At 45.5% G+C, this 17173-nt stretch overlaps 2 protein-coding genes across 4 annotated transcripts in view; both read left to right on the top strand.

Moving 5' to 3' along the window:
- Positions 1–7732, top strand: part of llgl2 (LLGL scribble cell polarity complex component 2) — a 58175-nt gene extending 50443 nt beyond the window's left edge. For 2 of the 3 annotated variants that reach the window (XM_083636117.1, XM_083636118.1), the window contains exons 23-27: positions 2992–3020; positions 3231–3278; positions 4015–4057; positions 6139–6200; positions 6403–7732. In XM_083636117.1, the coding sequence (XP_083492243.1) occupies positions 2992–3020; positions 3231–3278; positions 4015–4057; positions 6139–6200; positions 6403–6407 (187 nt within the window). In that variant the 3' untranslated portion in view covers positions 6408–7732. The remainder of the gene's footprint in view (positions 1–2991; positions 3021–3230; positions 3279–4014; positions 4058–6138; positions 6201–6402) is intronic. The other variant, XM_083636119.1, reaches the window with a different exon arrangement.
- Positions 7733–10272: 2540 nt separating this feature from the next.
- The window catches only part of myo15b (myosin XVB), a gene marked incomplete at both ends in the record, with an annotated part of 88949 nt that continues 82048 nt past the window's right edge, over positions 10273–17173 (top strand). The window contains 7 exons of the mRNA XM_083635083.1: positions 10273–10297; positions 10670–12759; positions 12909–13085; positions 14290–14354; positions 14517–14580; positions 15648–15757; positions 15916–15990. Coding sequence (XP_083491209.1) covers positions 10273–10297; positions 10670–12759; positions 12909–13085; positions 14290–14354; positions 14517–14580; positions 15648–15757; positions 15916–15990 — 2606 coding nt within the window. The remainder of the gene's footprint in view (positions 10298–10669; positions 12760–12908; positions 13086–14289; positions 14355–14516; positions 14581–15647; positions 15758–15915; positions 15991–17173) is intronic.

Genomic DNA, 17173 nt, shown 5'->3' on the forward strand with positions numbered 1-17173 from the left:
TCATGACATGCTTTCGCATGAACGGAATTTGTCCTCGGGACCAGCAGCGTACAATAATAAATCCTATAATAAAAAACTGATAACCTAAAAATAACTCGGACCTAATAATAAATAACTATACATAAAATAATAACTGTAGGGATTAAAACAGTTGAAAACTGATGGAGCAGCACAGCAGGGCGGCATGTTAAAAAACAAAGCAGCATATTAAAAACAGTTCAAAACAAGCAGTATAAGGCATAGAGTTCATCAGTGTCACAGCCTCTGGGTAGAAGATGCGTTGGAGCAGAGTTGTTCTGGTCTTGATGCTCCTCAGCCTCCTGCCGAGGGGTGGGTGAGGTCCTCCATGATGCAGGCTGCAGTGCTCCTACACCTACTGATGTAGATGTCCTCACAGGAAGGGAGGCTGCTGCAGGTGATCTTCTGAGCAGCTTTCACCACTCTCTGCAGCGCTTTCCTATCCGCAGCAGAGCAGTTCCCGTACCAGGTGGTGATGGAGTAGGTGAGTGTGCTCTCCACCACACACCAATAGAAAGCTGCCAGCACTGCCTCAGCCTCCTGAGGAAATAAAGGCGTTGGTGGGCCTGATGCCCACGTTAAGTCCTTGGAAATGTGGACTTCAAGGAATTTGAAGCTGTCCACCATTTCTACCGCTGCTCCCCCGATGAAAAGGGGAGAGGGGGTGTGGCTCCTCTTCCTAAAGTCCATGACCAGCTCCTTGGTCTTCCCCACATTAATGCAGAGGTTGTTCTCCCTGCACCAGTCCTCTAGATCTTCCACCTCCTGCCGGTACGACGACTCATCGTTGTGGGATATCAGACCCACAACTGCTGTGTCATCTGCAAATTTCACAATCCGGTTGCCCAGGTGTTTAGGTGAGCAGTCGTATGTGGGTAGCGTGTACAGCAGGGGGCTCAGGACACACCCCTGGGGGGGAGCCGGTGTTGAGGATGATGGTGGAGGACCAGATGCCATGGATTTTGACAGTCTGTGGCTGGTGTGTAACGCCTCATACACACCTACAATGCAAAATCGTTTTTCCGCTGTGTCGCAGCGTTTTGTGGCCGTGGAAACCAGCTTCCAGCTTGGAGCTGTAGAAACGTTTTCAGGTAGATGTACACAGAAGGGTGGGGGGAGAAAATGTGTAGGAAGAGCTGTCATTGGGTAGCTTAACGAAAGGTCCCGCCCTAGTCCCGCCCTTCGAGCTTTAAGCCGATCAGAGACAAGCCGCCTCTAGTCTGCGACAGCGAAACGCTGGGCGGTTCCTGCGGCAGGGGGCGCGAGGTTGAAATGGACCAATCAGACACGGAAATAGAGCAAGACAGCCTATCAAGATGCAGCGTCAAAGAGGCTTTCACAGGAGGCATGCCGCCGAGCGTTTCATGGTGTGCAAGAGCCGTAAGGAAGTCCAGGACCCAGTTGCAGAGGGAAGGTGTTAATACGAGCAGCCAAAGTTTGTTGACTAGATTCTGCGGGATGATTGTATTGAAGGCAGAACTAAAGTCCATGATTAGCAGCCTTACATAAGAGTCCCTGTTTTCCAAGTGGGTGAGAGCAGAGTGGATGACAGACGACACTGCGTCCAATGCAGAGCGGTTCTTCCTGTAGGCATACCGGCACCACAGCCTGGGAGAGGATAATCGGATGCAACCTGCCATCCCTCCAAGACCTACACGCAGCCAGGACACTGAAGCGGTCTCGCAAGATCATGGCCGACCCCTCCCACCCTGGCCACAAACTCTTTAAGACACTCCCCCATGGCAAGAGACTGAGGTCTGCCAAGACCAGAACCACCCGCCACAAGACCAGCTTCTTCCCAACCGCCATCAGCCTCACCAACAAGACCCGGAAACCCCTTCCACCAAGGGCCTCACAAACACCCCCCCACCCCCATAATACTGGAACTCATACTGTATCTAATTTAATGCCTGTCTAACTGGGACTGGTAAATTGATGTAAATTCCCTGCACATTAATGCCTATTTAACTTAGCCTGTAAATTTAATGTACATTCAATGTAAACTCTTATCTAACTCTGACTGTAAATTCATGTAAATCCACTGCCTATTTAACGTATATTTAACTCAGTCTGTAAATCTCATGTAAATCCAACGTAAATTCATATTTATCATCCACAGAACACTTCACCACTCATGTACATATTGTATATATTGACTCGATTCGATTTGATTGCACTTGCAACCTTGCGATTGCCGTTAGTTATCTTCCTACTTCTTATCCCTGTATATTGATGTAACCGCTACGCTGCATACAGACACTAAGACAGATTCCTCGTATGTAACTTGCCTACTGTGGCAATAAAAGTGATTCTGATTAAAGACACACCGGCACCACAGCCTGGGAGAGTGAGATATTAAAAAGATGACCATCTTCTGCATGTTTTTAGTGGGGGTCTATACCGATGTTGTATGGAGGAACCCCAGGGGAGCACGGGGAGAACATGCAAACTCCACACAGAAAGGCCCTTTTGACGAGATAGCCCACCTGGGCAGTGGGCACTGAGGACATGGGGGACACACCCTCGGTGCCCACAGCGTCCCAGGTGGGAATCGAACCCAGGACCTTCTAGCTGTGAGGCGACAGCACTACCACTGCGCCACCGTGCCCCCACGGATTTTCATCCGGCACCGACTGAATTGGCAGCCACCAATGGGAGGAGCTAAATCCACCAGGCTGCTTCAAGCCAGTCAGACTATTACTGAGGTCATAAATCAAGTGAAAAGGAGGCTAATTTCCCCCATTGACTTGTATACAATCGTCTTCTCTGTATAAACAGGTGAGTAATATACAGTTGTCATGAACTTTTTTTTCCTGCTGGAATGTTGGGCAGTTTAACATGGGGGTCTATGGTGAATGACTCTCTTTTGAAACCAGCCTCAGTGGGCATTCGAAGAACTGCAGTTGTTTTTGGCACTTCCGTGTAGGTTGCTGCTTGGTACTAATGAGCTTTTTGTCTTCCTTGTCCTTCTAGAAATGCCAGGAGAGATGGTGAAGATGCAGGTAAAATTTGTGGAGGCCCTAACATGACGTACTAAAAGCAAAGAAAAAGACTCAAACATGCATGTGCTATTTATGACCTTCAGCGGGCGCTGCATTTCCAAATGTATTGTTCAGCTGTGTGCTTGTGCTCATTTGCCATTTGTTGTTTGTTGATACTTGTTTGTGCCTGAATGCACTGACTGTTCATTGCCTGCTGCCTGTGTGTTCCAGAACATGCTGCACGACGTGTTATGGAGCATGCTTTGCTGAATGATGAGAGTGAGTACTAAAGAGAGAGACGAGAGGAGAGATGGTGTGACATATTCCAATTGACAGATCATACGCGAGGGAGGCACTTATTCAAACCCTGGAAGTCTTGCTTGACTTCCCCCGTAAGGCTGAAATATACTTAGGTGTCCGCCTCGACTTGGAGCCTTGCCGGCGGCAGCTGGTCCTATATACTCAAACGTCAGCTTGACGAGGGGTCACAGGGGAGAGACCCCAGCAAAATGAGCAAATTGTGTGATTTCACTAGGATTTCAATGACTAGAAGTTAGCCCAAGGAGAGAATGTAGTGCAGATACTTGGTCATACCTTTCACGTTCCCCTGTTATCTCCCCATCTATATTATATTATACTCGCGCTGTTTGCGTCAGCTGTGTCGAGTCACATTTTCGAGGAGCTGCACGTAGGCTGCGCCGGCAGGCTCGCCGACCGCGGCGCACCCCTTGGCGCATTCGGCGAGGGGTTTTGACGCAGAAGTATATCAAGGCCTTTACTGCAACGTGTGCTGCCTCTCCTGACCGGTATGTCTGCTTTTCTGTGCCCATTGTGCAAGCTGACCTGTAATGCCTTTGTCACACAGCAGTGTTTACCAAACCAGCATCCAGCATGCATGATGTTTACAACCTCCTTTTTAACGCACTGTTTCAGCTGTTTTGCGATTGAATTGGTGTGAAGTGTATATGCTTGGTTTAAGAAACCCAGACGATCATAATGTCTTGTTTCCTCGCAGAGGTACTTGAGGAGATCCAGAAGTCACTAGAAGGAGACCAGACGTAAGTATCTGCCACTGCTATCCAGTCAGAATACATAATTAAATAAGACAATATTTGAATTAAGGTGTTTACACAAGTTGCTTCATAACAGTCCATTCATATTCCAATTGACATGCTACAGAGCATAGTCCGATTAATGACCCACATGACGTCCCTGTGGCATCCCCCTAGTCACAGTGTTTAAACGTTAAGTAACTATCTGACCAGGAAGCAGCGTTGTATTAAAATATACATCTTTATTATTCAAAAAGTATAATTTAATTCAGTAAAAACAACTTTAAATGAGAATTCAGTTTTTTTACAACCTTATTTCCAGCTTTAATTATGATTTTTAACTCTCCCTGATTAAAAAAAAAAAAATCTCGATGCACTAAAACGTTATAATGCACCGAGCAGCGGCCTGGAACAGAGGAAATGGAGGCATGTGCAAAGCATGTATTTACATCCTCTAGTCTAAATAGCTTATTTTCTGACACGCAGCGGCTCATATCCTTTATAGATACAGTGGATGAAGCCGCCATGACAATCCATGCCTTCTCTCCCACCCACCTCTGGCACTCTGTGCGCACGTGCATGCCTCACCGGCTCTGAGCCGTGCCGCTTCCTGTCTTCACTTCCTTGTAGACATCACTCACTGATGACATCACAATTGCTTGAGTGACATCACCAATTCTATACACTAGTGGACCTGGCTGTGGGTACCCCCCTGGGAGTACATAACATCACTGATGACATCATCACTGAACTTATAACCTCAGCCAGGAAGGATGACTTCATAATAATAATAATAAATTATATTTGTATTGCACTTTTCATTTTGGACAAAATCCCAAAGTGCTACAGAGTAACAAATAAAATAAAAAATAAATAAAATTATTAAAAGAATAAAAATGAAACGAGAATAAAAAAGAAATAAAAAGATTAAAAACTAAGGAAAGCACACAACTAGGAGAAGGCTTTATGACATCATCACTGATGATCACACGCTGAAGAAGGCCGTTAGGCTGAAATGTTCATGCTGTACCTGGTGAAAACTGGAATAAATATAACGAAAGGACATTTTGTGTGCTGGCTCTCCTTCTCCTTCAAAGTATTCTCCTGTGCCGTGCACCGAAACTTTAAAAACACCGGTGAGTGTGCTCGCTACTGGCTGATTGCCATTTTGTTTGAACATCATCACTGATGAGGACATCAAATCATTAGGTAATTAGGGCAATTAAAAGATCCAGCTCCATCACTCACACATGCATACGGATACTTCTCATTCTTATTATAGGATTATTATTATTTATTTATTTATTCATTTTACTGTGAGCTATGAATTTAAGATTTTAAGAATTTATGATTTTTTGATTTTTTTTTGCCCCAGTCCGCCTCTGGTCTAACCATCGGCAGTAAATAATGACAGAGCCAGTTTTTGTTTGTTTTGGACTCCCATTTGGAAGCCTAGTGTAGCCTATGGCCATCTTGGGGCGCAAGACGGCACGAGACAAAAGGTTTCCCAGAGCCGCAGCTCCGTCTGCCATTGGTCCATAAACGGCAAGCTGCACGATCACTGGACAGGCGATCTGTCAATCACCCCCAAGATATAGTCTTTTCTATCATCTATTTTACTTGAAATGGGTGAGTTGTATAAAAATCCCCCCCCCCCACCATACAATTGAAAGATGGCATTAGCTATATAGGCCCAAACCGTGTGTTGGACCAGGCTGTAAACATGCATACCGGTAATCCTGTTACAAAGTGTGGCATTTTATCATGGGGCTGAACTGGAACGTCTCCCTTTTGGGTCCAGCCCAAGTGGCCATTTGAGGAACTACATCCTTCAGTATCATTTCCGCAGCTTCCTCTTCCAAAGCCCGAGCTAGCCCCCTTGGTTTAACCCTAATCTAAAGCTGAACATTGTGTTTACCTTAGTGAAGTTGGCTTGCTGGAGCCTGGGCCTCACCCTAATCTAAAGCTGAACATTGTGTTTACCTTAGTGAAGTTGGCTTGCTGTAGCCATGTAGCCATGTAGCCAGTAGCCATGTAGCCAGTAGCCAGTAGCCATGTTAATGGAAAGTGTCGTCTGTCTACCACAGATCATTCCTAGAGAATAATGTGAAGAGTGCTCTAGATGGAGGGAAGGTCTTGAGCAATGGAGGTGAGCCTAATCTGGGAACTAGTAGCACATGGGTTAGGGTTAGACGTTTCTTCTGCTATAATTCTGCACATGTTTCTTATGCTATGAAAGTACTTAGAATTTCTTTACACTTTTGGAATCAGCAATGTTTTATAGTCTAGCTAAGTAATGAGTTATTGCATATCATATCGCTGCATTTGTCTTTTTGTCCCTCCCTCCTCAGACTGAGCTAGACGTCCACGTGCCTGAAGGGTACCGCGGTGCCAGGATGGTACCACACCACCCATCTTCCCACCTCGCCCGAAGACGACGCCAACACTACTACCACTACTGACCCCCGACCCCTCGCCTCAAGAGACTGACTTCCCGGTCCTGCCCCGGCTCCCCTTGGCCCCCCATCCCCTACCAAAAGGCTCTCGTCAGCAGATCACCATAGGGGACTAAAGAGACCAATTGGAGACTTGCCATTTGGTCCAGACAGAGGGAGCGGGGACCGACCCCTACAGACCAGCCACTGTAGCACCACCGCCCCCTACAGACCAGCCACTGTACCACCACCGCCCAGGCTCACCGCCGCAGCAACATTGAATCTGAAGCCACTTGACAACACATTCCTAACACGTGACCTGTGACCTCATGACACAGAATCTTAGCAGCTGTCATTCACGCCTCCAGTCTGCCAGACGTCACTTCACCCTTCAAGCAGTGCCTGCGCCACCTTGCATTCCCTCGTCAGCGCCAGCTTCCAGTTCGTCCAATCACCACCCGTCTCTGTTGCACAATCTTGCTGCCCCCCCCTCCCCTCCCTCCCCTCCCATGGACAGAGGCGCAGGGAATGTTTTTCCTCTTCTTTGTTGATGATCTGCAACTTGATCGCTGCATGATTTGTGCCTACTTTATTTTTTGATTGATCCTGACAAAACCTCAAATCTACACAGACTGACAAACTATTCAAGGGAAAAAACATTATCTAGAATAATGATACAGAGCAAAAATAGTATGAGTGATGCAGAAGTTTTGTTACCACTGATGCTACCAGCATTTTTTTTTTCTCTTATTTGACTTGTCATTTTCAAAGCTAATATGATTTCTGCAGCATTACCACACTGGTACAAACGCATTCTATTGTTAACACATGATCCTGCCGTAGGTACTTCTCTGCTACTGTGGAGCACACAATGCTGTACTTTTTAGAGGGAACAACTTTCTATGGGGCTTTGTTTTTAATGATTTTATGTCAACTTTTTTATGCCAGCAATGAATAATGTAATTTAGGAATGTAATTTTAAAATATTGTAGTCAAATGGTTTAATATATATGTATATGAATCTGTACCTGTGTTTAACAGTGGGCCTATTTTAACTGGGGTTGGCTGCTATTTAGTCTGATCTTACAAGGAAATATTTTGGTACCCTCTCTCAAAATGCAAAAGGTATTTTTAGCATTTGTGGCCTAGAATATATTTTTGTAGTGAATGATTAAGTCTAAGAACCCTACTTTTTAGATTTGTAACTTCACACTACAGTTTCCTGCTGGATAATTATTACATGTTTTTCACAAGAATGAATGCGTTTGTCTTTATTTTGAAGTTTGACATTTCGTCCATTCATATTGTAACTGATTGTTCATTTCCACTGTTGTGGAGTATTCCAATCCTTGGTGTTTTGCATGTTGTGTTTTAGCGTTCCTACTTTAAGGACCACTGAAATCTGGGGGGAAAAGGCATAGATTTGCAACCCATCATTTTGGCCTGTATGATTATACTGTTCAATACCATATTATATTATATATTATATTCTGTTCAATACCAGCGCTGGCTTTCAATTTCCAGGTTTTACTCTACAAGACCAGCTATAATGGTGGTCTGTGTAAGCTGTAGCTGGGTCGTCCTCGGTGAAGTGGATAAAAGAGGTATCGGTTGTCATACATGCACAGCCAAGAGTTTTGATCATCCATTATGGAATGAGGCGCTTTGTCCACTAATTGCCTCGGGCTGCAGTGACTCCACTGCAACCTGAGCTCTGAGGACCTGTCTCAGGCTCACAGAGAGACACTAGAACCTGAGCTCTGAGGGCCTGTCTCAGGCTCAGCAGAGACTCACTAGAACCTGAGCTCTGAGGGCCTGTCTCAGGCTCACAGCAGAGACTTACTAGAACCTGAGCTCTGAGGGCCTGTTTCAGGCTCACAGCAGAGACTCACTAGAACCTGAGCTCTGAGTGCCTGTCTCAGGCTCACAGCAGAGACTCATTAGAACCTGAGCTCTGAGGGCCTGTCTCAGGCTCACAGCAGAGACTCACTAGAACCTGAGCTCTGAGGGCCTGTCTCAGGCTCACTAGAACCTGAGCTCTGAGGGCCTGTCTCAGGCTCACAGCAGAGACTCACTAGAACCTGAGCTCTGAGGGCCTGTCTCAGGCTCAGCAGAGACTCACTAGAACCTGAGCTCTGAGGGCCTGTCTCAGGCTCACAGCAGAGACTCATTAGAACCTGAGCTCTGAGGACCTGTCTCAGGCTCACAGCAGAGACTCACTAGGACAGTGGTTCCCAACCTTGGGGTCGCCTGATTTATTTTTTCTTCTTTTTTTTAACGCTAAACACAATTTAAAACTACCGAAGAGGATGAGGGCCACATGTGAAACGTTTAATTGAGTTCTGAGTTTAAGTCAGAATCCTGAAAATAAAGTTAGAATTCTGAGTTTAATGTCAGAATTCTGGTAAAGAAAGAAAAAGGCAGAATTCTGAGGGGAAAAAAGGCAGAAGACTTATGAGATTAAACTTATTTTAATGTCAGAATTCTGAGGGAAAGAAATCTGTCTCATAAAACAAAAGTTTCAGTTTTCCCTTTAGCTTTTTTATTTGTTTAATAAAATGTTTTTCCATGCCTAGTTATAATCTTAGTTTAAGTTAACTATTAATATCCTTGATTCATACTGTACACTTCGGGAGCAACTTGCTGTGTCTGTGCTCTGCTTTGTGTTTCCTATGCAGCACCTACCATAGGATGATGGTGTGATTTTACTTGGATGAGTATGAATGGTTTGTAAATTGTGTAAAATAGAAAAAGGAGACTGCTCCAGCATTCCAGCACACACTGATGGAATCTCGCTGTCCTGGAGGCAAAGGAAATGAGCTTTCGCTCGCTCTCCCTCCCTCCCTCCTATCAACACCTATTGTCGATCACTCCACACATCACCTCTCTCACCTTTCGTCCTAAGCATTCACCAGCTGGCCATATGAAAGGCTGCAGAGCTGTATGAGCTGCCAACCTATTCAATGCCATCAATTATTCAAACAGCACTTTGTGTTTGTGCGTGCGTGTGTGTACACCGTACGTGCATGTCGTCTGGGCATTGTGTGTATATGCATAAAACACACGAGAACCCTTGCTGGGTGCATTATCTGTGGTCTACCTGTATAATGTTAGTGGGTGGGAGATTGGTGTGTGTGTAGCTAGTACCCCCCAGTCCTTATCCTAAGCATGTCTAATGTGTGTATCGGTGACACCAGCTCTTGAGGACAAGCAGGAGCACTTTGCAGACCCCCAGTCATGCCTGGGTTTCACCTGAGATGCCAGGTAAGCCGTATTGCATGAGACCAGATCTCACTGCTTTAGCCCCAAGGCACACAGGCTATACAAAGTGTTTAGGTAGACCTAAAGATTGCCTTTCACTGACATGCAGATTGGACTTACAGACTTACTGTTTGCTATTTTAAAGCGAGAGGAGTTATTTTCATGAAGCATGTGAATGTTTAGCATTTAGGTCTGACGTGGGTGTCTTTAGCTTGAGAACAAGGGACAGGGACTTAATGTGTGAAACCTAGTCTAAATGCTGATGGGCCGAGCCAAGGACCTGGTTTCACTTGGTTTGACAGACATGTCATTCTATCTCCTGCCCTTAATTGTTAATTTTGAGTGGTTAATTTATTGATCAAAGCGTCTAACTTAGTGATTTAATAAAATACGCACACTTTGTCTTTCAAAGTTGTAAATCAATATGAATGCAAATGACAAAAATAAAGACTAATGTACATGGTGTTATTTTTTAGGTAATGTCACGATTTCCCAGATATCTTCAACACTGAAGAATGAAGAGCCATGTCACCGGTGAATAAGTCCCAAGGTAGAACAAATGCCACAAAGCAGAAGGCAGAGGCAACAAAAAAAGAAATTCAACAGAAACCTGGAAAAAGGAATGCATCTCAACCTACCTCTAAAGTACCCAACAAGGAAAAGGGTAGAGGGAATTCACCAACTCTGGAGAGGGGAAAGAAAGATGAGGTGCACGGTAAGGGAAGGAGTAAAAAAGATGAAAATAAAGAGGAAGGCATAGAACAGAAGGAACCACATAAAGCAACAGGGAAGAAATTGGTAGATGGACGAACTGTGAACAGTAGATTACAACCTCAAAGTGAGAATGACTGTAAAACTAAAGGGGGCATAAATAAAACCATCAAACCCCAACCCGCTCGTAAGACGACCACAACTAAAACAGGCAGCAGCAACAACAAGCCCTGTGCCAGGCCTGGAAACAAAAGAAGTGACAGGGTGAGAGAAACTGAGGAGGAGAAGAGTGATGGAGGAAGCTCAGTGGGTGAGAGGGAAGAGGAAGGTAGTAAAGATGAGACGGAGGAGGAGCTGGGAAGTAATGAAGCGCCAGTTGAGACACAGGGGAGCGAGGAGAGCAGTGAGGGGGAGGCTGAGGCGTCAGACTCTCGGAGAGACGCGGGAGAACCAGGAACCAAAGAACCAGACAAAGATCCCTCAGAGGGAGCCACGGACAGAAGTGGCCGAGAGGAAGAGCCCGTCATCACAAGTGAAGAAAAGGAGGAAGGCAAGAAGAAAGTTGAAGGGTCTGAGCCAGTCACCAGCGATGAGGGGGGAGACGAGGAGATAACCCACGAGGACACGTCTGAAAAGCCATCGACTGGTAAAGTCTGCAGAAGGCGCAGAGAGACGTCACGTCCCTTGGAGCCTGCACGAGAGCAGACATACAAGATGTTTAAAAAGACAAAGGCAGATAAGCAGGCTGAGAAGGCAGAGAAACGGAGGGCAGAGAAGGAAGCCAAACAAAAAGCCAAGAAAGACAAAAAGAAGCAGCAGAAAGAGGAGAGACCAAGTCATGCACCGGACGAGGTTCTGCCACTGAAAGGTGTTTCTTTCAGCAAGATTGATGCAACAAAAGGCAAGTCCCAGATCCTTCTGTTAGCCAGCAAAACCATCAAAGAGAGAAATGCTCCTGCAGAAGCAGATCCAGATAAGGAGGATGAGGAAGAAGAAGAAGAAGAGGCTGGACCAGTGTTGTCCAAAGCCCTCAAAGGCCAAAACCGATTTATGCTTCTCAAAGCCAAAAGTAAGGACCTCAATGCCAGTTTGGAGCCTGGACCAGCAAAAGAGGAGCAACAGGGGGCTGCGAGTGTCAAAAGCCAGCCACAGAGATTGCTCCTCGGGAAGTTCAAGATGGCATCTGTGCCACAAAGAACCAGTAAGATGTTAGCAAACCCTGATAAAGAAACATCAGAGAGTGACCCTGCAGTTGGAGGGTCCAGCCAAACCAATGACCCTTCGATAGGCAGAAGAAAAGGCGCAACAACTCTTCGCCGCGTGTCTGGTTGGATTCAGAAGAAAATGCCAAAGAGGGTCAACTTGAGAACAAAATTTTCTGCTTGGTCCAAAGTCATTGGGATTTCCCACTGGCTCTCACTTCGGGCCCTAAAACAGAAAGAGGGGACCAGAAAATCTAAAGGCAATGTCCTCAAACACAGGATGGCCTTTGCTACTAAAACCAGCCTGGCCAGTAAGAGGAGCAGGAGTTCCACTGAAGCAAAACGAGCTAAAGAGAAAGCCGGCCCCCAGGGGAAGGCAGGGGAGGGAGGGGACGAGGCAGCTCCAGCTGGGGACAAAGAGGTAGAGGCCAAATATGCTGTGGTGCTCCCCAGGATGAACAAACTGGGCATGGCAAAGATATCCCAGGCAAGTCCTGTTGCCTCTACCCCGGCAACCAGCACTGGATCACCAGGAGGCACAACAACCTCAGAGCCTAAACCCCCTAAACCAGGTGCCAGGCTTGTACTACCTGTCAAACCAGACCTCAGTCTCCTTAAGGCCATCAAGAAGTACTCGCCAGGAGGATTACCAGCAGGTGGAGATACAGCAGACAGGAATGGTGGGTCCAGTGTCGGCACAGCAACACCGGAAGGATCATCTGATACTGAGGGTAGGATCAGGAAAGCTGCCCTGGACAATCAAGATGGTGTCAGTGTGCTTCAAGCTGCTAGACGGAAGCTGGGCTCCTCTCAGATTAACCTGACCAAGATGTCCCTCTCAGGGGGAATGATAGCTGCTGGACCGACTCGGGCCAGGGGGCTGGACCCAGAGAGGGAGGCTGCGGCTGGAATACCTAGGCCCACTGCTGAGCCCCTTCAGACTGTCGAGGCAGGCATGGTGTTGTCAGGAGTGAGAACCTTCTATGAGGAGGAGGTAGACAAGGAAGTGGCCCAGCTAATGGGTGAGGAGGGGGTATATACTGTTGGCCCACCAGAGGTGCACTGGGCAGGGACCACACGGATGAGTGGAGACCCTCAGGTATGTATCAAATAATCCGTTTTTGGTGACGTAACAGGTCTTATGATAATTATATCACAGGATGCTGTGTCTTTACTATTTTTATTCCTCTGACCATGTGTATCGAAGACCTTTTTGACTGAAACTCCCCTTTTTTTCCAATGATTCAGGACTGGCTGCGTCCAGAGAAGCTGTTGCCCCACCAGACGGTGGAGAAGCTAACCAAGAGGACTGTCTATGAGGATGAGGGCCAGGCCAGGCCAGTCCCAGCCCACAACGGCCGGGGGCCCTGGGAGTCAGAGGACCCCACTCAGGAAATGCTGGAGAGTCGACTGAACAGCACACAGGTACTGATGCTGCATTTTGGAAAAGTCTGCCTTGCATGTCCTCCATCCTCCATGGTGCTATGTTATTGCAATGTCGTGCCATGACATGGACTCTCCTAGTTGTGCCGCAATAACACACCAGTATCATTACTGTTCAGACAGATTAATCAATGGTCGTCTAATGATTAATGGTTGGAGTGTCTGCATACCAGTTCTACTCCATTACTTATAGTCAAGTGTTTATGGAAGAAAGGGCATGAAAGATTTCCTCTGTGCCAGTACAATAGAGCGTACAACACATCCCCCCCCCCCCCATTCACCTAATGATGACGGCACTATCATACAGTTTGTAGACAAACACCAAGTAGGAACAATGCAGGTGGAACTAATGTTTTCAGACAGTAAACAAAATCCTTAAAGTACAATTGTATTGTATGTTTGATTTTGCTTTGTTTTTTAATAGCCCATATGATGCGAGAAGCAGCTACCCCCCCCCCCCCCCAACATGTATCTTCACATGATCTAGTCTGGCCCCCATTCCAAAAAGTTTGGACACCCCTGCAGTAGGCCTATATCAGCTGTCACACTGCTCCAGGTGGATTGGTTACCTGCTGTGGAAAGGTTAAAGGTTATGGTGGACCACTAGCTGCTGTGGAAAGGTTATGGTGGACCACTAGCAGCAGGGATAGAATTGCAGGCAATTAAAACACTGCTGAAACAAAAAACAATCTTAAACCATAAAGGACTTAGGGCTGTGACAAAGCTCTGTTTGCTGTCTTGGAAAGCTAATTTAATTTATTTAATGCTCTCCCAGAGAATCTCAAAAGTCAAAAATCCTTTCTTTCTAGTCGTGCGCTCAAAAGAGAAAATACAGGAATATTTTAAGCTCTTAAATTTTTTGCTATAGTATTTTAACCGTTGATGTCCTGTCTAGTCTTTGTTCCTCATTGGACCCCATCGGAAATAAGCAGGCCTTTCTCAGCTTAATGGGCTATGCAGGCATTAATTTATATGTTTTTTTTTTTATGTATTTTGATGTTTGATGTGTATGTGTACTTGTAATTGCTTTGAATGCCAAATAAATGAATCAAATCAAAATGTTTGCTAGATGGCAGTGGTAAGAAGGTAAGGTGACCAGGATAGAGCCATGTCAAATCCATGGTACCGACTGGGGTGTTTTTGTCTTGTTGTATGGACTCATGTCTGCTCTTGTCTCCTCTCTCAGGTGTTAATGCCAGGCAGTGAAACGGCGGTAGAGGTGGATGAGGTGGACGATCTCTCCCAGCTTGAGTGAGTTCACATGCACACGCGCGCGCGTGCACACACGCACACGCACACACACACACACACACACACACACACACACACACACACACACACACACACTGCAGACACACACAGAGTATCTATACAAACTTAACCTGTTGGTGCAATGTTGTTGTCTGTCCTTAGAGAGGTTTGTGAGAGCTCCGTGCTTCTGAATCTGAAGAAGAGGTTCCACCGTGACTGTATTTACGTATGTCACAATCCTGCCCTCACCTTTTCTTTAAGTTAAGTTAAGTTAAGTTAAGTTAAGTATGTCACAATCCTGCACTCACCTTTTCTTTAAGTTAAGTTAAAGGAGAATTTTGTTTTTTTTAACCTGGACCCCTCTCCTCACATTAATTATTATCTGACGACTCACCCAGTGTTCTCCCGTTTTCGACCCATATCGTCATAATCTGATCCATTCTCCCCCGGGCTCTCCCGGGGAAGAGCCCCTCCATTCTCCATTCTCCATTCCCCCTCTATTCTTCCCGGGTTCCCATTTCCTCCTGTCGGGTCAGTGAGACCAAATCTCGTCAAGTCAGTCCACAGGCCAGCGGCAGGAAAGTCTCGCGGGACTTTCCTGCCGCTTGCCTGTGGACTAAGTTAAGTTAAGTATGTCACAATCCTGCCCTCACCTTTTCTTTATGTGGAGGCTTTGTATGTGAATTCTGGATTAATCCGTGTCTCTCTTACTACACTGCAAAAATGTCCATCATAACAAGTCATTTCAATCTTAAAATTGTGGAAGAAAAAAAGGTTCTGCCAGTGGAGTGAGGTACCCTAATTTTCCGGACATTTCCCAATGTAATTTCACTTGATTCAAGAACGTTTAGCAGGTCCTATGCAAACATTACATCTTCCACAAAGCAATAAGCCCACTTAGGCCTACAACAAATAAGTCTGACAATTGATATGCAAAAGCCAAATCAAAGATATAAAATACCATCATGACTTACCTCATCAGAAAAAACAGGGAATTTGAAATGAATCTTCTATTAACTAGCTAAACACTTCACTTGCACAAGCAATTTGAACCGTACAAAAATGTGAAATGGATAAATTAATTTTCCATTACAACTGCAGAAAAAACTAGCAACAGAAATATCAATAACTTAGTATCCAGGAGCAATAATTTAGTATCTACAGGCAAGGACCCAATGAAAATACTGCAGGCACCTATAGCCACATCAACTTGTGGAGATGTTTGCCAATTAATATCTTAGTTGTAATTTCTAGACTAAATGACTTAACGACTGTCTTATTCCTTTTTCTCAGACATACATAGGAAACATGCTACTGTCAGTTAACCCCTTCAAGCCCCTTAATATCTACACAGAGGATCTGAGAGAGCAATACCAAGGCAGAGAGCAGCACAGAAACCCACCGTGAGCATACAGTTCTCAAACCACTGTACAATATCCCACCCTCACTTATTTCTGTTACAGTTGGCAGTATGCATCCCAAATGTTATAGTTCCTTCTAACCTTTGTTCCCCTTCTGTTTTCACTCTGGGTGGGCGACCTTGTGTTGGATCCTGTTGTAGCCATGTGTATGCCATAGCTGACAGTGCCTTCAGCCAGTCCCAGACCTCCACGCAGGAGCAGTGCATCATCATAAGGTAGCTACTGAGAGGAACACCAGTCTATTTCTTTCCACTATTTCTTTCCAGTACGTCAACAGAGCCACAAGTTCTTACACCTTCATCAAAAGGCCAGATCTTCCTATATCTATGGTCTACTGACATATTGTGAGGTATGGTTGTGGTTCTCTCTAGGGTTAGGCACAGTGATACTCAACCCGAGCCTGTATAGTCTAGAGCCACATTTGTGGCTCCTTTATGCACAGTTGTGGCTCTTTTAAGTGCTTCTTAAAATAAATAAATAGATAAAAATCTAAAACAAATGAAAGGTCCTATCCGTAAGTTTGGCCGGAAAATAAATGTTCACAACATGTTTTCTATTACCAATGAGTGAATGCACCGTTCCGTAACTTAAAAAACGAGCGCAGCCGCCAACGTGTCTCTCTGCGTTCACCCATTGCAAAGATATTTCAGGATTTTCATGCTGGCCACGGGTTATACTTTCCCCGCAGATTTGGCGGATGTGACGTTCTGCGCGTTCACGAGCCTGCTTCTTGTCCTCATGGCTCCGCCTCCGGCGGAAAGACCAACAAAGAAGACGGCTAACAGGAAGTGGCAGTATATATTCCAGAGGGTGAAATTTGTATTAAGAAAAGGGTGTCAGACCATCTTTCAGTATACACAACGGAGCTATTGGCAATTATATTGGCATTAAGGTGGGTGGAGCAGAGAGAAAGAAACAACACAGTTATTGCATCTGACAGTTTTTCATCACTACAAAGTATACAATCCGGCAGATCTACGGCTAACTAATATTGATTTACATTTATAAAAATTACCACCGAGCTCCACTAATAACGTTAGTTAATGAATATGCCTAACGTAAATATGCCTAACGTTACTGTTATGCTTATGAAACATTGTTTGATTGTTCAGTTTCGTCAACTCCAGGCATTACTACAGGGGAGGCAGGGTAGTTCCTGCTCACGGTAACGTGAATATCCTTATCCATTTCCCCGCAGCCAATGTAAGCCAAAACACGACCCCAGCCACAATAACGTCCGATAATTCACCCAGAATCCTTCCTGGGCATCTCAAGGCTGATCTGACCGATAAATTGTCCAGGTTGCCGTTTTCAAGTGACTTTTATGAGTTAACTACAAAGGACCTTTAAGGGAGCAAAGGGACTTCTCTGGATTGAGGCTCTTTCAAATATTTTTTT

The sequence above is a fragment of the Poromitra crassiceps genome (genome assembly GCF_964638095.1).
Source record: "Poromitra crassiceps genome assembly, chromosome: 4".
NCBI classification, from domain to species: domain Eukaryota; kingdom Metazoa; phylum Chordata; class Actinopteri; order Beryciformes; family Melamphaidae; genus Poromitra; species Poromitra crassiceps.